The sequence below is a fragment of the Chenopodium album genome, chromosome 2 (assembly GCF_948465745.1).
Source record: "Chenopodium album chromosome 2, dcCheAlbu1.1, whole genome shotgun sequence".
Classification (NCBI taxonomy): Eukaryota; Viridiplantae; Streptophyta; class Magnoliopsida; order Caryophyllales; family Amaranthaceae; genus Chenopodium; species Chenopodium album.
The window spans coordinates 83385692-83407243 of NC_137835.1; the positions used below are offsets into that span (position 1 = coordinate 83385692).

At 34.8% G+C, this 21552-nt stretch overlaps 3 protein-coding genes across 4 annotated transcripts; all 3 read left to right on the forward strand.

Moving 5' to 3' along the window:
* The first annotated feature begins 6631 nt into the window (after positions 1–6631).
* On the forward strand, positions 6632–8071 carry LOC145577933 (hevamine-A-like). Its single transcript, XM_081635351.1, has 2 exons — positions 6632–7128; positions 7645–8071. The coding sequence occupies exons 1-2, from the start codon at positions 6671–6673 to the stop codon at positions 8069–8071; spliced, it is 885 nt and encodes a 294-aa protein (XP_081491477.1). The 5' UTR covers positions 6632–6670.
* Positions 8072–11650: 3579 nt separating this feature from the next.
* Positions 11651–16669, forward strand: LOC145604076 (ETO1-like protein 1). 2 transcript variants are annotated; one of them, XM_081660024.1, is made up of 5 exons: positions 11653–12596; positions 12707–14419; positions 14729–15020; positions 15563–15872; positions 16282–16669. In XM_081660024.1, the coding sequence occupies exons 1-5, from the start codon at positions 12466–12468 to the stop codon at positions 16500–16502; spliced, it is 2667 nt and encodes an 888-aa protein (XP_081516150.1). In that variant the 5' UTR covers positions 11653–12465; the 3' UTR covers positions 16503–16669. The 2 variants fall into 2 exon arrangements, with proteins under 2 accessions (XP_081516153.1, XP_081516150.1); XM_081660027.1 differs by lacking the exon at positions 16282–16669 and having other exon boundaries at positions 11651–12596; positions 14729–15015; positions 15563–15744.
* Positions 16670–17399: 730 nt separating this feature from the next.
* Positions 17400–21431, forward strand: LOC145590881 (putative protein phosphatase 2C 51). The gene is made up of 7 exons (XM_081647275.1): positions 17400–17536; positions 18407–18697; positions 19223–19442; positions 19833–19917; positions 20016–20163; positions 20274–20448; positions 20839–21431. Exons 1-7 carry the CDS (start codon positions 17515–17517, stop codon positions 21122–21124), a joined length of 1227 nt encoding a protein of 408 aa, XP_081503401.1. The 5' UTR covers positions 17400–17514; the 3' UTR covers positions 21125–21431.
* The last annotated feature ends 121 nt before the right edge of the window (positions 21432–21552 follow it).

The following is a 21552-nucleotide window of genomic DNA, read 5'->3' on the forward strand; positions in this document are numbered from 1 at the left end:
GGTCCAGACCAAACTATGTACAGCCCTAGGTGGAACCATCTAATTTAATTTGCCTTTAAACGGCCTATTTATCGGTTAATAACTTGCACCGATTTCATTAACTCAAGCCTACCACGAACATTTGTGACAACAAACAATGATCATATATGGTTCCAAACGACATTAAATGACTTCGAGATGTATACTCTAGAATTTCAAGACTTTTCTACACCAGGCCCCGAATCCTCAAAAATTTCTCAAAAAGCGTGGATATTAAGCTTTCAATTTTGAAATTTTTGACCTTTTTTCGCTCGCAAATAAAAATTGCCAATTTTTTTACCATGATCCCTAATATCGTCCGGGATTCCCATTGGGTGGGTGGAACCATCCAATTTGCCTTTAACGACCAATTTACCGGTTTACAACATGGATCGATTTCATTAACTCAAGTCTACCACGAACATTTATGACAACAAATAGTGATCATATATGGTTCCAAACAGCATTATATGACCCCAAGATGTATCCCCTAAAATTTCAAGACTTTTCGACACTGACCCTAAAACCTCCAAAATTTCTAAAAAAGCGTAGATATTAGTCTTCAATTTTAGAATTTTTTGACTTTTTTTCCCCCGAAAATATAAATTGCCGAAATGTTTACCATGGTCCCTAATATCCTTCGGGAGTCCAATTTGGTTGGTGAAACCATCTAATTTGCCTTTAAACAACCAATTTAATTACCGGTTTACAACTTGCGCAAATTTCATTAACTCAAGCCTACTACGAACATTTATGACAACATATAATGATCATATATGGTTCAAAATGACACTATACCCTAAAATATTATTACTTTTCTACACTGGGCCTCGAAACCTCCAAAATTTCACAAAAAGCGTTGATATTATCCTTTAATTTTAAAAGTTTTTGATTTTTTCGCCCGAAATAAAAATTGCCGAAATGTTTACCATGGTCCCTAATATCCTCCGGGAGTTCAATTGGGTGGGTGGAAATATCCAATTTGCCTTTAAACGACCAATTTACCAGTTTACAACTTGCACCGATTTCATTAATTCAAGCCTACCACGAACATTTATGGCAACAAATAATGATCATATATAAGTGGTTCCAAATGACATTATATGACCCCGAGATTTATCCCATAGAATTTCAAGAATTTTCGACACCGGGTCCCAAAACCTCCAAAATCTGTCAAAAAAGTGTAGATATTAGTCTTCATTTTTGGAATTTTTTGACTTTTTTTTTCGCCCGGAAATAAAAATTGCCGAAATGTTTGCCATGGTCCCTAATACCCTCTGGAAGTCCAATTGGGTGTGTGGAACTATTCAATTTGCTTTTAAACGACCATTTACCGGTTTACAACTTGCACCGATTTACCGGTTTACATCGGTCAATTTAATTAACTTGCAACAAACCCGACTTGAATCGAAATTGACTCAAACCCGTTTTAACCCGTCAAAACCCGACTTGTTACTAACCTGACTTGAATTCAATCCGACCCGAATTTAACCCAACCTGTTACAAACCCAACCCGAAATCAACCCGACTTGTTATTGACCTGACCCAAATTAACCTGACTTGTTATTGACCCGACCCGAATTTTACCATACCTATTATTTACCCAACCCAAAATTCAACCCGATCTGTTACTAACCCGACTCGAAATTAACACGACTTGTTATTGACCCGACCTAAATTCAACCCAATTTGTTCCTGACCCGATTTCAAATCTCCTTAAATGCAAATTAGACCACATTATGATATATTGTTGATCAAAGAATTTTATCTTGGGAGACCAAGTCGGTCCAGGCCAACAAAAGAAAGGAGCTGAGCATCATCCTCAAATTTAAGAGTTAAATATAGTATATATTTGTTGTATGGTCAAAGGAGATAATTATCTTCCTAAATTATAAACTATAGTTCCCTAATATATTGTCATATATATTATAGTCAAAGAAAATAATTAGCTTGATAAAAATGATAATTATCTATTTATAGTTAGTTGAACCCGAATATGATGACCTGACTTGGAAATGACCCGACCTGATTATTGTAACCTGCAAATTATTGACTTGAACATAACCCGACTTGAATCCGAGAATGATCCGACTTGGAAATGACCCAACCTGATTATAACCCGCAAATTATTGACTTGAACCAAACCTGACTTGAACCCGAGAATGATCCGACTTGAAAATGACCCAACCTGATTATAATCCGCAAATTATTGACTTGAACCGAACCCTCCTCAAACCCGAGAATGACCCGACCTGATTCTAACCCGCAAATTATTGACTTAAACCGAACCCGAATCGAACCCGAGAATTACCCTAACCCGTTTTAACTCGTGAAAACCCAAATTAAACCCGACCTATTGTTCACCCGATCCGAATGTAAACCGACCTGTTATTAACCCGACCTAAACCTGACCCAAACCTGATAAGAAGTATGACCTGACGTGACCCAACTCAAGCATGACCCAACCCAAACCCGACCCGCATAGCTTATGGAATTAATCTAAATTGACACGGGTCAAGAGTTGACCCGCCCACTCTTACCCGACCCGTTTACCCGAATTAACAACTCTACATACGAGTACAAAATATTTTATCATTTCTCTATTTTTCATGTTTCCTACTTTAATGATTAAAAGACTCACAATTTCACATACTGTAGGGAATATTTCAAGCATTAACCCCTAGCTTGAACCCCACTGTGATCATACACTAAAGTACGGTGGTGTCCAAAGGGAAAGAAGATAGAGCAAAAGAGTCGCCAACAAGTTTTTTTTAGGAACTTGTAAACCGTTCACGAGGTGAAGGTTACACCCCTTAACAATCCAAGAGATCGTCAACTCCAATAAGGTCTTGAACCAAATAGGGTTCGGGGATGAAGGTATAAATCCAACCTAAAAGAGATTGAACCTTCCCTAATAATAGGCCTCTACTTTATACTGATCGTATTCATGTGCGCTTTCTGACTAACATACAATCAATAGGATTAACCCTAAACCTGTTTATCTATATTGGTTGAATTTAATGCACAAATAAACTATTATTGGCGATCACTTGAATTATAATCAAATTAACCCTAAACAAGATTATCAATTATCTTATTAATCGTGATTACAAGTACAAACTCCCTTTAATAATGCAATAAAAGGCGTGATCAAGCAATAAATAATAAAAATCAAGCAACATAATAAATTAATAATAATAATAATCATCATAATTAATCATAATAATTATAAAAATAATCATGCTAAAGCATAATAGCAAGATCCTAGGCATGATACTAACAAGATTAATAACAAACCCTAGCATGTCACTAAGCAATAAAAATCAAAGCTTTAACCCTAACATGATACTAAGTACTAACATGAATATTAGGAAGAAAATAAAAGGCATTGCAGAAATCATAATTATCATATTTGATATTAAAGTTACCCTAAACTTGATACTAGGAAGCATTCTTTTAATCATACTTAATATTAGAAATTATCCTAAACATGATACTAGGAATCAAAATAATAACCTAAACATGATTTATATATCAAAATATCAATTAATCAATCAAAGCACTTACTTGGATGCCTCGTACCTCTTTCTAATAACAAAATACACACGTTAGTAACTTCAAGGAAAATAATAAAACAAAATTAAATTAAATAATTGAAATAAAGATTTGGGACCAAACCCTCGGAAATTAAACCTTTCACGTCTAGGGCGAAGGCAACTTCGAATTATGCTAGGTGTATCTAAGTCTAATGAATGCGGAATTTTTATATTTGAGAGAAGGCTAGTTTAGAAAAGAGAGAGAGAGAGAGAGAGTAATCAAGAAAATCTGATGAGAGTTGGTGAATTAGAAAGAATAAGAATTGATGAGAATTGATGATTTAAAACGGAGTTTTTAGAACGCTATTTATAAAGAAAATCAACCAAAAAGATAAAACATCAAAACAAAATTCTGACGCGGATAAAAATTGATTAGCGCCAGGCGCCAGGCTTAGTGCCAGACGCTAATGTCTGGCGTTAGGCGCTAATCCCTTTTTTGACGCATTTTCTAAAATCAGATAGAAATTGCCGTATAGGAGGATAAAATCGTATTTTCCTCAAAAATGTTCTTTGATTCTAATTAAAACTCTAAAAAGTCAACAAAAGTCAATTTATCAATGCTAATTGAATTAGGAATGAAAAGAACCTTCTAGAAGAATCTAGAAGACTAAAATCATTCCTAATTGCATTAGGAATGATAAATCCATGTTAGGCCCTCCTCTAGATCATTGGGCCGCATATAAGGCTCAAACCGGGCCTAGTTCAGTAATTTGGCCATAACTTCCTCAATATTCATCGGAATTGGGCTTATAATATATCGTTGGAAAGCTCTTTTCAAACCCTATACAACTACACCATTATTGGACCCATGTCATGGACCAACCAAACTGGATTGACTGTTTTCTTTAAATAGGTTTTCAAAAAACAGAGAGAAGAGAAAAGAAATTAAAACTTTCGGCAACACTAAACTTTCCACACTTTCACTTCATTCGATTATGATTCGACGTGAAAGGTACTCATCACTAGGTTTGGTTTTGGGGAGACACAAATGGGTGTCTACACATACTTTCTCTTTTATGATCTGCAATGTATTATTATCAAAATAAATTAATCATCACTTATCCCACTTACACAATATAAAATTAGAGGCTTAGAGCATATAAACACTCCTAAAACTCCATATAAATGCAAGTGATGCATTTAAAAAATGAGGAGGGACTATGTTTAATGATGTCCAAACGTTACCGGTCTTACAACCACCATTACCATTAACCGCTACCTAAGTAAATACCTAATTGAAATTTTTTTTTGTTTAATACACCCTCCGTTTCAGAATGAGGTTCCTGTTAATTAATCTACTCACTAAGACGAATCAAACTAGATCCCACATGACTAAGCTACATTTGTTCTTATAGATTAAGAGAAATTTAGAACATTTTTTTAAAAAAAAAAATAAAAAATCAAAGATTCCAAACAAGAACATCGTTGTAGAACGGAGGAACTAATGCAGGTATATATAAATACTCGAAATTCCTTGCTTTATGCCTTTATCTTAGAATAGGGGGAAACACGTTTGGGGGAAACACGTTCATTTTTCTAAAGAATCAAAAAGAATTTCTGCTACTTGAAAAGTTAATTCAGTTGTAGAATGTCTTAGAATTGGAAGATGACAGTCCTAACAATAAGATTAGCTGAGTAAATAAAGGAAGAAGGAGAACATGGAAACCAAAGGAGGTTGAGATTTTGATCTTTGTTTAATGTTAGTGTTTCTTGGTTTTGACACCGCTTGAAAATATGCATTTCACAATTTCATTGAAAATGTTTTACATCAAATCAATAGGGTTTTTTGTTATACCTTTTGATCTTTAAGTTCTTTAGACCTCAAGTTCTTTAATATTGTCAGTTATAAAGAAAACTTGCACGTCAAAGTGGAATCATAATGCAACTGAACCCTGTGGGCTTAAGTACTCCGTATGTGAATCTTTTTTTTTTGACAAAACATATGTGAATCTTTTCAATGCAAATTCATGCAGAGTATTCAATATGAAGTCAACTACCCTTTCAAAATAATACTCCGCGATCCTACGACTAGTTTATTACAAGTGCAAGATTACAACTTTACATTATCAAATCTATGCCCCTACACATTAAATTTAATCTTTTCAACTTACTTTGGTGGGAGCCTGGGACTCTGGGAGTATGTATTAATTAAGCTAGTAAGGGTCTTTTCTCATATATTTATTTTCAGTTTAGTTTAGTTCAATTCAGCTCTAATAAGTTTAGTTCGGTTCAGTTCAGTTTAGCTCCTAATTTTCTTCTTTTATAGAATATTCAGTTCAGTTCAGTTCAGTTCAGCTATAATAAGTTCAATTTAGTTGAGTTCAGTCAATGAGAACTGACCTAAGTCGTTAGGTATAGCCAACAAAACCCTGCTCTTATACACGTAGTATATCTCAACACGATCTAATGTCATCTTTACTACTTTATTAAAACCTAATTATGCAAGGTAAAAAACTCTTGTTATAACTGGCCCAACACGTACAACACAATCATCTCCTTTTTAAACACAGTAAACATAAAGATCAAATAAAGTAGATTACTACAGCTAAATATATACTGTATATTTGGTATTTAAATAAGCTGTAATAGCTACTAGCTTAGTATTATCAAAAAATTATTCCTCAGTTTATAGCCTAGGCGCCTAGCTAATCAATGGCTACTAGCCAATAGCCATTGATTATTGAATTCAAATTTCGGAAAGACATGAATAGTTTAACAATCACAACCAGTTTAATTTGCTGTATTTTGAAAATGCATGGTATTGAAATATCCTCTAAATTCCGTTGAACTTGAGCAATAGATTTCATAAACTGGCCTTTCTCAATCTATGTACATACACAAGTACTAAAATTTACAACATGAAGCCGTGTGTTTTATTATTACAAGCTATAATTGCACGTTGTTTAATATAATGTGTCTTGCTTAGACTATGTACAAAGCCATGAATCGATCATAATTCTTGAACTCTATAAATATGATCGCTTATTGAGCTTAAAATGTACCAAGACACAAAAATATACACATATATCTCTTACTAAAAAAATCACATACACAAAATGACTACAAAAGTCCTGTTTGTTTCTTTCCTTGTCCTAGTCCTAGCGATTGATGCCGCCTATGGGGGTAGCATTCCGATCTATTGGGGCCAAGGTCGTGAGAGTACTCTCAGCCAAGCATGCTCGTCCAAGTTATATTCACATGTTAACATAGCCTTTCTTAGTAAGTTTGGCAAAGGAAGAACTCCTATGCTAGATCTTGCTACACACTGCAATCCATCATCAGGTGGTTGCAGATTCCTAGGTAACGAAATAAAGTATTGTCAATCGATTGGGGTTAAGGTTTTACTCTCAATAGGTGGTAATGGCGCGGATTACACCTTGAACTCTCCAATTGAAGCTAAAGACCTAGCAAATTATTTGTGGAACAATTTCTTGGGAGGCTACTCTGGTACACGACCATTTGATAATGCTGTGCTTGATGGGATCGACTTTTATATTCAAAGCGGATCAACAAAGTAAGAATCACAGTAACTTATAACTTTTTTTTTATTCTAAATTGAATCAATTACGACTTATTAAAACTTTTTCTTGTTTTTTTTTATTACAACTAAATAATTTATTCAATCTATTACATACACCATAAATAGAAAGTGAGGGATAGCTAAAGTGATTAGAGCTTCCCTCCTGATTCTCGGAAACCTAGAATCGATTCTCATCACCCTTTCTTTGTGGCTCACTAAACACCAAAAAAAAAAAAAAAAAAAAAAAAAAAAAAAAATCAAATAATACATATTACCTTTACTACCAATTGGTTGTTGGTGTAGTGGTGATTGGGACTACACTTGGTAGGGAGGACTCGTGTTCGATCCCCCGCAACAACAATCGGGAGGGGACTGGAACCTAACCACCCAGAATTGATCCCCGAATCCGGATTAGCCCAAAGGGTGAACCGGGTGGAACACCAAAAAAAAAACATATTACCTTTACCCCTTTAGTTCTTTATTTCTAAAATATAGTTTGTATTGATGCAGATATTATGACCTATTGGCGCGTTATTTGGCTGCCTACAACACAAAATCTCCAAGAAAGGTGTACCTAAGTGCAGCTCCTCAATGCCTCATCCCAGACAAGCATCTAGATGCTGCCCTAAACACGGGCCTTTTCGACTACGTTTGGGTTCGATTCTTTAACAATCCTTCATGTGAGTACACTGCTTGGAATAAGAAAAACTTCTTTAAGACATGGAATTATTGGACATCAATCAAAGCAAGAAATGTGTTCTTAGGGTTGCCTGCATCCCCTAAAGCCGCCGATACCGGGTTTATTCCGGTAGATGTACTAAAGTCACAAGTGCTTCCTGTTATTAAGAAATCTCCCAAGTATGGAGGTGTGATGCTTTGGTCAAGGTATTGGGATCAAATTGAAAAATACAGTCCTTCCATTAAATACTACGTTTGATGAATACTCACAAATTTATCAAGAAACGTTACGTTACTCATGAATAAGCTAAAAGGATGTGTGTACGTAATTTAATTACGTGCATGTTTATTTAATGTTGTTGTTTTCATTTTATGTATGCATGTAGTTTAACATAAATAAAGAATTAAAGAGGGTGTAGTTATAAGATGGGAGGAGAGAATAGAAACACTTCTCAATTTCTCATCTCTTCGTATCAGTTTATATCAACATAGGCTTGGTAAAATAGCCGATATAAAATTATGTATGTATTTTAAGTAAGATTAATAAAACTTAATACAAGTATTTCTTTTTTATATGGAGTACACTTCATGATATATTGTATTAGAGTATACGTTATTGTGTAACTTTCCGTGTGTATATCATTACACTTAATTATATTAGCAAATATATATTAATGTACTTCATATTAAAGCTGCATACACAATAAATAGTTGTGATTTGTTTAACTAGATGTGGTGATAGTGATACTTTATTTAGTTGTGAAATTGACTTGTGATAGCATACATATGTATGAGTATGCTTTATCAATTTACTATAATTTAATAAGTAATTGACTAACATTTGTATACCATTAGTCAAATAGTTTGAGCCGTTGAGGGCCTTGACCCTTGAGGCCCCCCTATAAGTTTAAGATGAACAAAATTTCTCCAACGGCACAAAACCACCGTTTGAAAAAAGCCTCTAACGGCTATATTAATGGTTGGGCTTTTTGTTCATGCACTTAATGATTTTGTTGGGTTGTGTGCGTTCTGCTGACCAGTCTATGGGCCCAGTGACTTAGCCTCTTTTAAGAGACAAGCCCGGTTTAAATAAAGCAAATGAAAAATAAACCTCCACTACCAGTACATTTTTAAAAAAAAAAAAAAAAAAAAAACCTTGGTTTCAAACTCTCAATTTGGGACTTGAATTTTTGGAGTTATTATCATTGTTATAGAGTTGAGAAGGTTTTGCGTTACACCGTTTTACGTGACTCCAGATTATAATGAACACACCCATCCCCACCCATTTCATCGTTATTTTCGCCGATCTCTGCCGTCTCGACCACCACCACCACCTTCGCCCCCTTCGTTTCATGCCCTTTTCCGTCATCGACAAAACCCAGCAACCCGAACAACCCATCAATGAAAGACCCGAGTTCCTACCTCTAAGGTTCAATTCTTTGAGGGAAAGAACCAATGATATTCTCAGTGTCATTGCGTCGTTTCTCTTTGGTGCTGCTTGTGGTGCTCTTAATGGTGGAACCATGTACTTGATTTGGTCCTTGTTAATCACCGACATGGATCTTACTTGATGGGTAATCAGACATTTCTTTGTTTTGTGGGTAATCAGATATTTCTAGTGATTCGTAAAAAATATTAAGTAATTTTAGTATTTTTTTAAATCAGAAATAAGATTTTGTTAGTCAGGTTTAAGTTAATTTTCGTTAAGAATTAGATATTTTTAGTCAGGAATAAGTTAATTTTCATCAGGAATTAGATATTTTTGGTCAAGAATAAAATCATTTAGTCAGGAATTAGTTAATTTTCATCAGGAATTAGATATTTTAATTTTTCTATTTATGATCAGACTCACGCGAGTCCGTTCTACCCAATACTTTTACATCTCGCAATATTGAAGATTATTTAACAATGAAAAAGAGAAAAAAGTGCATAAAAATAACAACATTTTAACCCTAAATTGAAACTACCATCCATCATGCAAAAATAGTACATGGATTTTGAAATTAAAAAGAGACATAGAAATAAATCTTATGTGCGTTTGAGAGTGAACAAATTATAAAATAAGAGTCATATGAATTTAGAGAGATAGTATGAATCATATTTAGAGAGAAACTAAGGGTCTGTTCACTTCAGCTTAATTCCATTTCAATTTAACTCCAATCAGTTCAGTCCAGTTCAGTTCAACTTATAATTTTCTTTTCTCATAAAATATTCATTTTAGCTCTATTCAGTTTAGTTCAATTCAGTAAATGCGAACAAACCCTAAGTATGATAAATCCAAAAATCGAATAAAAGAAAAGAGGGAAATTGAGTCTTGTTATAAGAATGTGCAAAAAAAAAAAAAAATACTTATATAGTACAACGAGCAAATGAAAATAGCTTATTGCAATAAAATATGTTTTTGGGCTTCTTTATTGCAATGGGCTGAATAATTTTGTGCAAATGAGTAAAAATTTCGTGTATATATGAGCAAATATAATTATAATATAGCATTGCCCAGTTCATTTGATGTAAAACAAATGTAAAAGTATTTAGGTCAAATGAAATAAATAAAATGAGACTGGTGGAAGATTTAATAAGGATTCTTAGTTTATTTGCAAACAAAATAATAGTAATAATCAACAAATGTTTCAAGCTACTACAATGGCAAGCTAAATAAAAATAATGATCACGTCAATAAGAGCAAAAATATAAACCCACACACTAAAGTAAACCTTATTCCAATCCAATCAAACCTACTCAATTAAAGTATGCAAATTGAGAGTAGCCATTATCCTATATTAAGATAAGTACAATCACATAATCAATAACTTAAATCATAGATATACAATAAAATTAAGATTAGTTGCACCAAAGGCAAGAACATACAAAACAAAGTTTCTACTATTTGTATTTTTCCTCTAAAATAAAAAATTAACAATTTCACATTAATACTTTTGCATCACAAAAATGTAGAGTATAAGAAATTGATTGAAGATGACAGTCGGCTAACTCCCATCACCATCTTTTCTTGTTCATCCATGGGAATCATACACATGTGAGAATAATTTCCACTCTGTATTATCATTATAATTAATTAAATTAAATAATTTACTTTATTAATTTTATTAATTTTTTTATTTTTTCTTTTATCTGCCATTATTATGTGTTAAACCAAGAATCATCAAAGTCAAGGTGGCCCACTAACACCATTTCATCTTTGTTATGTGAGTGGGGCCCACAATCCTTGCTGTTCCACATGCAAAAACGTCGTCGTTTTACCCTCACCCACCTCACACTAATCAAACACCTCGGCATCACATCTCAAACGTTTATTGCTCGTAGCATTTCTCACCCGACAAATATAATAATCGCATTAATTAATCATAGTTTTAATAATTGCATGAACTTCTTTTTCTTAAATTTTACGTAGCACGAAATTCATTTTTTGGTATCTTGTAGATTTATGCAAATTAATTTAGTCAATTAAATACAACCCTTGATATCGAACTCTTTATTTAACTCTATCAGTATTTTTCTAAAGTAACGTAACTACATGGATCTTGTTAACGAGCGCTCTGGGGCGTTAGATAAGGAATAAATATATTGGTTGATATGGTATTAAGTTAGGAATGCATGACAAAATCACGCGTCGTTCGGTGTAATTAATGTTAATTTTACTCTAATATTTTCACTTTTAATTCTCTTATCCAACGCATCGGGAACGCTCATTAGTTTTTGCCTTATAAATACGAGAATGAAATTGAGGTACAGTAGTACATTAAAATTAAAATTAAAATTAAAATTAAATCTCGTATATATTAAGTGTATTTATTTAATGACATAGTTTCCCAAGTCTAAGGTCTGACCAAACATAACAGTAAACTGCAAATCTTTTCTGGGTTTCCCAACGGAAGAAATCAAATTAGCAAGGTAAAGTAAGCAAATGAGCAATAGGAAAAAATAAATGAAATAAATAAAGGAGGGAAAAACAAACATATTACGGAGTACACTCTAATTAATAAAGCTAAAAACTTTTTTCAATTCAACCAACAAACAAAAAGGAGAACATAAAAAAAAGTGAGAAATTTCTTCCTTTGGATTCTCATTCTCTTTTCTCTCTCTCACTTTGATCTCACGCCTACAAGCTCATTTCCCCATTTTTCTGTACTGGGTTCTCTAAATTCAAGCTAATTAATTTCTGGGGTTGCTTCTCTTTTCTTGTTTAAGCTCCAATTTTTTATTTTCTGGGTTGTTTATGCAGCAACAAATCGAGAGATTTCTGGGTTTATCTCCTCCAATTTATTGGATTAGGTAAAAAAAAATTGGTTGGCTTTAATTTATTTGAAGTGGGTTTGGTTTGATTTGTTCTTATTTAGGTTTCTGGTAGAGATTCTTTTGGTGTTTTCTGGGCTTATAAAAGTGTAAATTTTCATAGCAAAGTGTATGTAAAACTCTGTCAAAAAAAAAAAGTCCCCCCCTTTAATTTTTTCACTATTTATGAGTATATTAGTTCAAAATTTGGTGAATTTCTGTAAAAATTTCACCTTTTTTTGGTAGTAATAATTTGTGATTTATAAGAACCCTAAAGTCTAGATTCTTCCTCTGGCTGAAGAGCTAAGAGGAAGGTTTAACATTGTGGAGATCTGGGAATTGTTCCGTGCTCTATGTCCTATGAGGACATTATTTAATTCTGAATCTTGTAAAGAAACACATTATCTCAATGTTCTAAATCCACAATCATGGCTTCAAGTTGAAAGAGGAAAATTTTCTAAGGTAGCAGCTGCTCAAGCATCTACCTCAATGTAAGTTGCAATTTCTAAGTTTTGCTTGATTTTTTAAAGAATTTTTAGAATTTATTTTAGATGATTGTTGAATGTTTTGTTGATTGGTAGTTGTAATTTGGTATTTGTAGTGGATCTCTTATCAAGGTTCCTGAACCACCTATTGTCCCGCACTTTAAGCCTCTTGATTATGTACAAGTTTTAGCTCAAATTCATGAAGAACTCGAATCGTGTCCGAAGAATGAGAGGTCAAATTTGTATTTACTACAGTTTCAGGTGTTTAGGGGACTAGGAGAGGTTAAATTGATGCGTAGGAGTCTTAGGACTGCTTGGCTTAAGGCTAGTAGTGTTCATGAGAAGATTATATTTGGGTCATGGTTGAAGTATGAGAAGAAAGGAGAGGAGATTATCTTTGATCTGCTTGGTTCTTGTAGTAAATGTGCTAGAGAGACTGGGCCGATTGATGTGTCTTCTGAACTTCAAGTTGATTGTGGTTCGCGGTCCTCTGAGGATGCGTCCATCAGTGGGAGTGATAGTGCTGAGACTGTTGTTTTTCGGATTGGGAATGAGAGAGTACATTGTGACAGACAAAAAATGGCTCGTCTTTCAGCTCCATTTCGTGCTATGTTGAACGGTTGCTTTACTGAATCATACTGTCAGGAAATTGATTTTTCGGAGAATGATATATCACCAAAGGGTATGGAAGCAATCAGTGAATTTAGCAAGGCTGGATGTTTAGATGAAGTCTCTCCAGAACTACTAGTAGAGATATTGATTTTTGCTAACAAATTCTGCTGTGAGGGCTTGAAAGGTACATGTGATCGAAAACTTGCATCACTTGTTTCCTCCAGGCAGGATGCAGTGGATCTTCTGGAATGTGCAATAGAGGAGAATTCTCCAATACTTGCAGCCTCATGTTTGCAAACTTTTTTACATGACCTTCCCGATTGTTTAAATGATGATAGGGTTGTGGAAATTTTAGGCAATGCTAACAGGGAACAGTTGTCTATTGTGGTTGGACAAGCCTCATTCTCACTCTTCTGTTTATTAAGTGAAGTTTCCATGAGTCTTGATGCTAGGTCTGACACATCTGTGTTATTCTTGGAACGATTGGTGCAATCCGCAAAGGATAATCGACAAAAAATGATAGCTTTTCATCAGCTAGGTTGCGTGAGGCTTCTTCGGAAAGAATATGATGAAGCTGAACAGCTTTTCCAGAAAGCTGTTAAAGAAGGCCACACGTACTCAATTGCTGGTCTGGCTAGAATAAGTTACAATAAGGGCAAGAAAAGTTGGGCGTTTGAGAAGCTTAACTCTTTAGTTTTATCATCAACTCCTTTGGGATGGATGTACCAGGAGAGGGCCCTCTATTATGAAGGAGATAAGAGGTGGGATGACCTTGAGAGAGCAACTGAATTAGACCCAACACTTACTTATCCATACATGTATCGGGCCGCAACCTTTATGAGGAGACAAGAGGCTGAAGCTGCAATTGGTGAAATAAATCGTGTTCTTGGTTTTAAACTAGCTTTAGAATGCTTGGAACTCAGATTTTGCTTCTATCTAGCGCTAGAGAATTACGAAGCAGCCTTTTGTGATGTTCAGGCCATTCTCACTCTTTCTCCTGGCTATCGAATGTTTGAAGGCCGTGTTGCAGCAACCAAACTTCGTATGTTGGTGCGTGAGCACGTCGAGAAGTGGACAACTGCAGACTGCTGGTTGAAGTTATATGACAGGTGGTCTTCAGTAGATGATATTGGATCCTTATCTGTAATTTATCAGATGCTTGAATCCGATGCAGCAAAAGGTGTCCTGTACTTCAGACAATCATTACTTCTCCTAAGGTATGCTCTATCATATTCTGACTTTAAATCTTATGGACCAGCTTTAAAGGGCTTTTTTGCACTAGTTTTGTCTTGGTCAGTTTATATAATCGTGTTAACAGTGCTGTAGGATTTTTTAAAGCGGCATTTATTTGCACTAGTTTTGAAGCATTGAAAAGTTAAAATTTGTAGATTACTTGCTTTATGATATGGAAACTAAAAACATGGCCTTTCCTTACTTTAAATACTTGGAAACTAGGACACATTTACATTATGGGACACACGTGAATGCTGCTTGCTTTATAGGCATCTAATTCTGTTCTCAACCAGGTTGAATTGTCCTGAAGCAGCCATGAGAAGTTTGCAGTTGGCTCGTCAACATGCTTCAAGTGAAGATGAGCGTCTGGTTTATGAAGGCTGGATATTGTATGACACTGGACACTGTGAGGAAGGGCTTCGCAAGGCAGAAGAGTCGATAAAACTTAAGAGATCATTTGAGGCTTTCTTCTTGAAAGCTTATGCATTGGCTGACTCTAGTCAGGATCCATCTTGTTCTTCAGCTGTTATTACACTTCTTGAGGATGCTCTTAAGTGCCCTTCGGATAGGCTGCGAAAAGGTCAGGTATGGTTTCTTGGCATCACCCTTTTTATTTTTTTTGTCAATTTCCAATTTGACTGGGAAGGCATGTACAAATAACTACTGTAATCGAAATTGGTCTTTGCATAGATTTACACTCAAATTTACTTTCTTATTGCACTTTGATACCATGGTTTCATCTAAAATGTTTTTTTCGAGGTATTGAAAGCTGTCATTCTGTTCTTCAAAGGTGTTAAGCTTATTCGGGACTAATTACCTCATCTTTGTCTTTTTATCTTTGCCAGAAATATTATTAGTACATAAGATTGAGCTAACAACTGGATTTATCCGTGAGAATATTGATGCAATTGAATTTGCTATGAATTAGCCACTGTTGCTAGTTAGTTACTGCTAGAGAGTGTATTTATTTCATGGTCCTTCCAGAATTGTACATAAGCTACTCCTAGATTAGTAGATTATCTTCCCTTTGTTTCTCAATTCCTAGTTTAACAGAATAGACTGTTTTAAGTATGTGGAATCATTATTTTCCATGTTTAGTATGTGCTGATAAAATGCAAACATGACAGGCTCTGAACAATCTTGGGAGCGTCTATGTTGACTGTGGAAAATATGACTTGGCAGCCGACTGCTATGTTAATGCCCTTAAGATCCGTCATACCAGAGCTCATCAAGGCCTTGCTCGAGTTCATTTCCTCAAGAATGACAAGACTGCTGCATATGAAGAAATGACTAAGCTAATTGAAAAGGCGCAGAACAATGCATCTGCATACGAAAAGAGGTCAGAGTACTGTGATCGTGACTTGACCAAGGCAGACCTGGAAATGGTTACCCGATTAGATCCACTTCGAGTATATCCATACCGTTATCGAGCTGCAGGTAAAGTATATTTTTCTTGAACTTCTGCATAATAGAACTCAAGGGTTGGAAAACCTCTGATTGTGCGTCTCAATAAAGGTTTCTGTAGGGTGTTGTTGGGGGCTTGTCGCTTATTTTATTCCGGTTTGCCTTTTCCTATTTTGTGGTTCATTGTTTGAAACTTGGAAGTACAGATGTCTGTGGCTCTGTGCTTTAGTAGTTTCCCTGGTTGTCCTTCAGATCCGTCATCTGTTATACAGTAGTAAATTTATAAGTTCCAATAAACAATACTGTAGTCAGTACCTTCAACTGAGGCACAAAATTGATGATAATGGATTGAGGACATACTGTGGTGATCAGATGCTACAACTAGTCATATTGATCTCTCCTTGTAACACCCAATACTGATTTCTTTGTTATTTTGGGACAGTGTTGATGGACAGCCACAAGGAGAAAGAAGCCATAGAAGAGCTTTCAAGGGCGATAGCATTCAAAGCCGATGTCCACCTGCTGCACTTACGAGCAGCATTCCATGAGCACATTGGTGATGTCATGGGTGCCCTCCGGGATTGCAGAGCTGCTCTTTCTGTTGATCCGAACCATCAAGAGATGTTGGAGCTTCATAGTAGGGTGAACACCCATGAGCCCTGATCATTCTACAGAAATTTGCATGTTCATTTCTTGTAAATTCCCAAGCATATGTATTCGAATGAGGTGTCATTATTTTTTTTCGCCTCAAGTTTTGTAACCTTTATGTTCAGTGTAGTGTATTTAATTACAGTGAACAGAAAATGAAGAAATTCTTATAGCTTCTGGAAGGGCTGTTACCATTGATGCATTCGCTGCATCCTAAAAAGTGTTGAAACCCAACATTTTAATCAACACTAATCTTAATTACTCTAATTACAATTATTACACAATCCATTAAGAAACTCTTTCCATTAAGGAACATATTCAAACTGATTTACTACAATGATTTACATATTTCACAAAATGTCTCAAGATGACATTCTACAAGCCTAAATTGTGTTCCTAAGCAAGGTTAAGACCTTTTTGATACATAATCTTTCTCAAATTTAATGTTTACAATTTCCATAGTAGTTATTTAGTGATCCAATGAAGCTTCAAAGTTTACATAAATGCTCCCCTTAGAAAATTGTTTAAAAAATCATTTAGCCTTTCCTTGTTAATTGTTCGGGACAACTTATGTACTTGCATTTATGTTGATCTTTGTTGCCTTAACTTTGGAATAGACCATGTTATATGTATGCGTGTTTTCCTCTGAAACCAATAACATTAGTATTGTATGAAATTCGCAATATTTTTAATACAAGAAAAGGCACACATTTTGATTAATGATGAATATAAGGTGGTAATCAAAATGTGTCATCACTCTAGTGATTTTTCATTACTATGGTACGGAAAATTAAGTAAAACGTTATTGAGTAGTAAGACTACTTACGTAATACAATTTGAATTAACACGAAACATAAAAAATATAAACATGACACATGACACATGACACGGTATTATTGTACACAGATACGAATATGAATACAAACACAACCAATTTTCCAGAATTTGGAATAGGAGAAGTTTTACTTTTACCTCTCAAGTTCGACCGTCCAAGGTTGAAGGTTCTGCAGGATTATATCAGGAGATCATGAAAAAAAGTGTAAAATCGGGTAAGTATTCAGAAGCTAACTCCTTTCCCATGATCTAATTATGATTTCTTGCTCATTTATTCTTCAATTTTCAATCAATTGTGGAATCCTGAATTCATTCATACAACTTTTCATGTATAGATTATTTTGTTGGGACAGAGCACTTCTATATGAAATTCATTGACAAAGTTAGATAGAACAGCTTAATCTTGGCCATATATATATGTGTGTAATATGATTACTGCCCATCAGGGCACCCATTGTTATAAAAGTTGATTCTTGGAAAATTCAGTTTTTTTTTTTTGTTTTTTTTTTTTGTTTTTGTTTTTGTTTTGTTTTGTTTTGTTTTGTTTTTTTTTTTTTTGGTGGGGGGGGGGTGGGGTGGGTTCATGTAGGAGACTTAGAAAGATAATTGACTGGAGTAATAATTGAATATCTAGTGGATGGTTCTTGGAAAGTTTTTTAGTTTCATGATCTTGTTGGTATAGGATTTAGGTTGAATATAGTCTTAGGTCTTGTTTTGTTCGACTTATTTTCACTTAATTCATAGATAAGTTCAAAAAAAATACGAAGTAAGTCGAATGGAATTGACAGATATAAATTAGGAGTTTATTTGTTCTCTGTGGTATATGTCTGCATTACTGCATAGCCAATTTTGAGAATTTCTGACTTATGTTGTGTATTACTTGAATTTAAGTAATATAGTGTAGTGATGAATTCCTCGTTCGTTCGTGTTAGAATTCATGTGTGTTTTCCACTACCTTTGTTATTTTTGATTTCTTGTTTAATCACCAAAATATCAGGGTTTAATTAGTCTGATCCCAATAGATCAAAATTAGATGAGTTCCATGCTGTTCTTTGGAATCATAACAGCAAACCTGATTTTTGCAGATAGCTTCACTGTGTTATTGTTGATGGAGAAGTTCAAGATTGAGTGCATTTTGGTTGGAGTTCTCTTTAACGTGATAGTAGGATGCCATGGAAGGTCTGACTCTTGTATGAGACTTTACAATGAAGGTGGCGCTCCAGCTGTTCTTCAATCTCCAGAATGTTCCTTTGAGTATATTCATCCTAAGAACCCGAATCATACAACTAAATGCCAGTTTGCTTCACTAAAAGGGCGAAGGAAGTACCAAGAGGATCGTGTTTTCTGTGATCTCGATATGCAGATTGATCTTCTTGGTAATTGCTCATTGTTTGCCTCTTCTTTGTTGACCTCCCTTGCATTTGTATTTCTTTTTACCAATACATTGAAATGTCTTGAGAATACAGTGCATAGTTAAACAATGTCATAGATACCAAAAGGTCATTCTTTCTGCTTTAATAAACAGTCCCAAATGATGCATGATTTTTTAATAATTTTTCATCAGGATACCAATTGTGAAATATATACTTCGAATAAAGTTATGCATAACCATGTAATGCCTTCCAACTTGCCTTCTTTTGCTTGAGACAGAATGTTTTACTTTCCTTCGTTGTTATCACGAGGAATTATCATGGGGCTGATGAGTGTGAGCTGATGCATGCACTAAAAGATGTTACCATTTTGTTCCCTATTATGATATGGACATCAGCATGACTATTTATGATGATGCTCAGTTTGATCACCTTGAACCTAAAAAATTATAAAAAGTTTGTGTTGGTAATGGAGCTAAAAACAGAAGAAAACAAATAGAGGAGAAATCATAAGATTAAACTTTGACGCAGGTAACTTAGGTCCAGAAAATGTGAAGATTGGTGTAGCGGCAGTGTTTGATGGTCATGGCGGAAAAGAAGCCAGTGAATTAGCTGCTCAACTCCTTCCTTACTATATTCAACTTCACATTAGTTTTTTAAGTCAGAAAGAAATGGAGCTCTTTGAAGACGGGCACCATATGGCTTTCCCATTGGAAACGGAGTTTAAATCTTTGGAGACTCATCTTAGAAGGTTCATGTCAATAATTCTAAGATGACATATCAGGACGCTTTGGATTTTAACCTGTTAGCTTGTTTTATTTGTTTACTGATTGCATTTTTTTTTATCTGTTTTTTTTTTTTTTTTTTTTCGTTCATCTGAACACTTTTCCTGATCTGAGTTTATCTGAACCTAGTTGATATTATTGACCTTACCTGAAGTTATTCCTTTTTTTTTTTTTTTTTGATGTGGTTGTTCATAATATTTGAACCTTTCACTCATTCCACTGTAAATTAAAGGTGTTGAATAACACCTATATGCTGAAATCTTGAACTCTGTTGCATTTAACTATTTAAGTTTGATTTATGGTACATAATGACTTTGTACATCAGATTGAAGCGATCAATTTGTATTACATTTCAGGCGTATGAATGAATCAAAGACAATGGAAGTTATACAGGAAGCAGTTCTCCTGGCAGTTCACGACATTGATTTGACGTTTTCTGAAGTTTGCTCTTCTATCTTGGCATCTTGCATCAAAAACCGGATTAAACTTAGTGAAAGCCTGAGTGTGAAATTAATTTTATTGTTCATCCATTAATGCAGGTGGCCTTAAGAAAACATCTGCTATCAGGAACAACAGCGACCATAGCTATTTTCGTGGATAATGAACTGCTGGTTGCAAATGTTGGTGATTCAAAGGCATTTTTATGCTCAGAGATGTTACAAACCTCTGTAGATACAAACAGCAAAAGTAATTGGCTATTTGGGTTTCAATGATGTCGACATTGATGGACTGTATAATTTATATTGCTGCTGGTTCAGAAATTGTGGCCAATGATTTATGTAATTGAACTATTATAGGTACCTCCATGACCAGTCTACAGGTCCTAGAACTAACAGAAGATCATCATCCTGATAGAGATGACGAAAATGCCCGTATTACAGCTGCTGGAGGGTTTGTTTCTCTATTGGGAGTGCCTAGAGTCAATGGTATCCTTGCTGTATCACGATCCATTGGTGATGTGTACTTAAAAAGGTAATTATGTTCAACACACTTGCTTTCAGTAGTTATGCCTTGAGTGAAGGTAACCTTAGATTCATTGTGTCCCTTGTCGAAACTAAGAAAAACCTTGCTCTCAGAGTTTCAGTACTCTGCTGCAAGTATGCTCTTCTGTTTTTGTAAGTGAATATCGTGACTGCACAAAAGGGAAGTAAATGTAGACAAGTTGGGAAACCCAGTTTCTGGTACAACCCCTTAAAAACTTTAACAAGCAAGCTGATATTCACTTCTTCAAGCGTATGATAGATTTAATTTTTGTATCTTGTGACTTGTTATCTAACTGTGAGATGCATAAATGGTTATATTATATTCCTCGTACTAGAAAGTAACATAGTAAAAATGGTTATTAATAATGAACTCTTTCAGGTATGGGGTGATAGCAGAACCAGAGGTTAAATGGCACCATTTGGATGCAAGTGAAGTCTTTCTGGTGGTTGCATCTGATGGCATCTTCGAGGGATTGAACACACAAGAGGTTTGCAGACTCTTGCACGAAGCATACTCTCAGGATGAAAACCAAAATTATTCGAGATCATTTAATTGTCCATTCTCATCATGGGCTGAATGCATTGTGAATAAAGCATATGAGAAAGGCAGCACAGATAACTTGTCTGTTGTTGTAATTCCCTTGAGAAATAATGTGATTACTTGAAATTAACTGAGAAATTTATTCTACCGAGGTCAGTTTAAGAAATCATACTGTAATACTGGGATTACTGGCTTGTTCAGTACTTCAGTATCTTAGCCATTTTTTTAAAAAAAAAAAATAGTGACCAATTACTGTAGATTCTAATCTTCAGGATTTATTATTGTGCATTCTGTCTAGTCTATAATCCAGATACAGAAAACTGGAGACCCGAGTAGAGCACATTTTTGGCAATTGAGTAGACAGATCAGAAACAAGTAGTTTCGAAACACCTTTATTCTATTTATATGTTCATCACTTGGTTTTTGGTTTATTCCCTGTGCTTGTAATACATACCAGTATGTCACTGTGCTTCCTTGTCTTTCTTAAATCTCCTGTCTGATTGTCTGCATGATTACTCAAGCCTCCTGTTTTAAGCATTTTGTTGATATTCC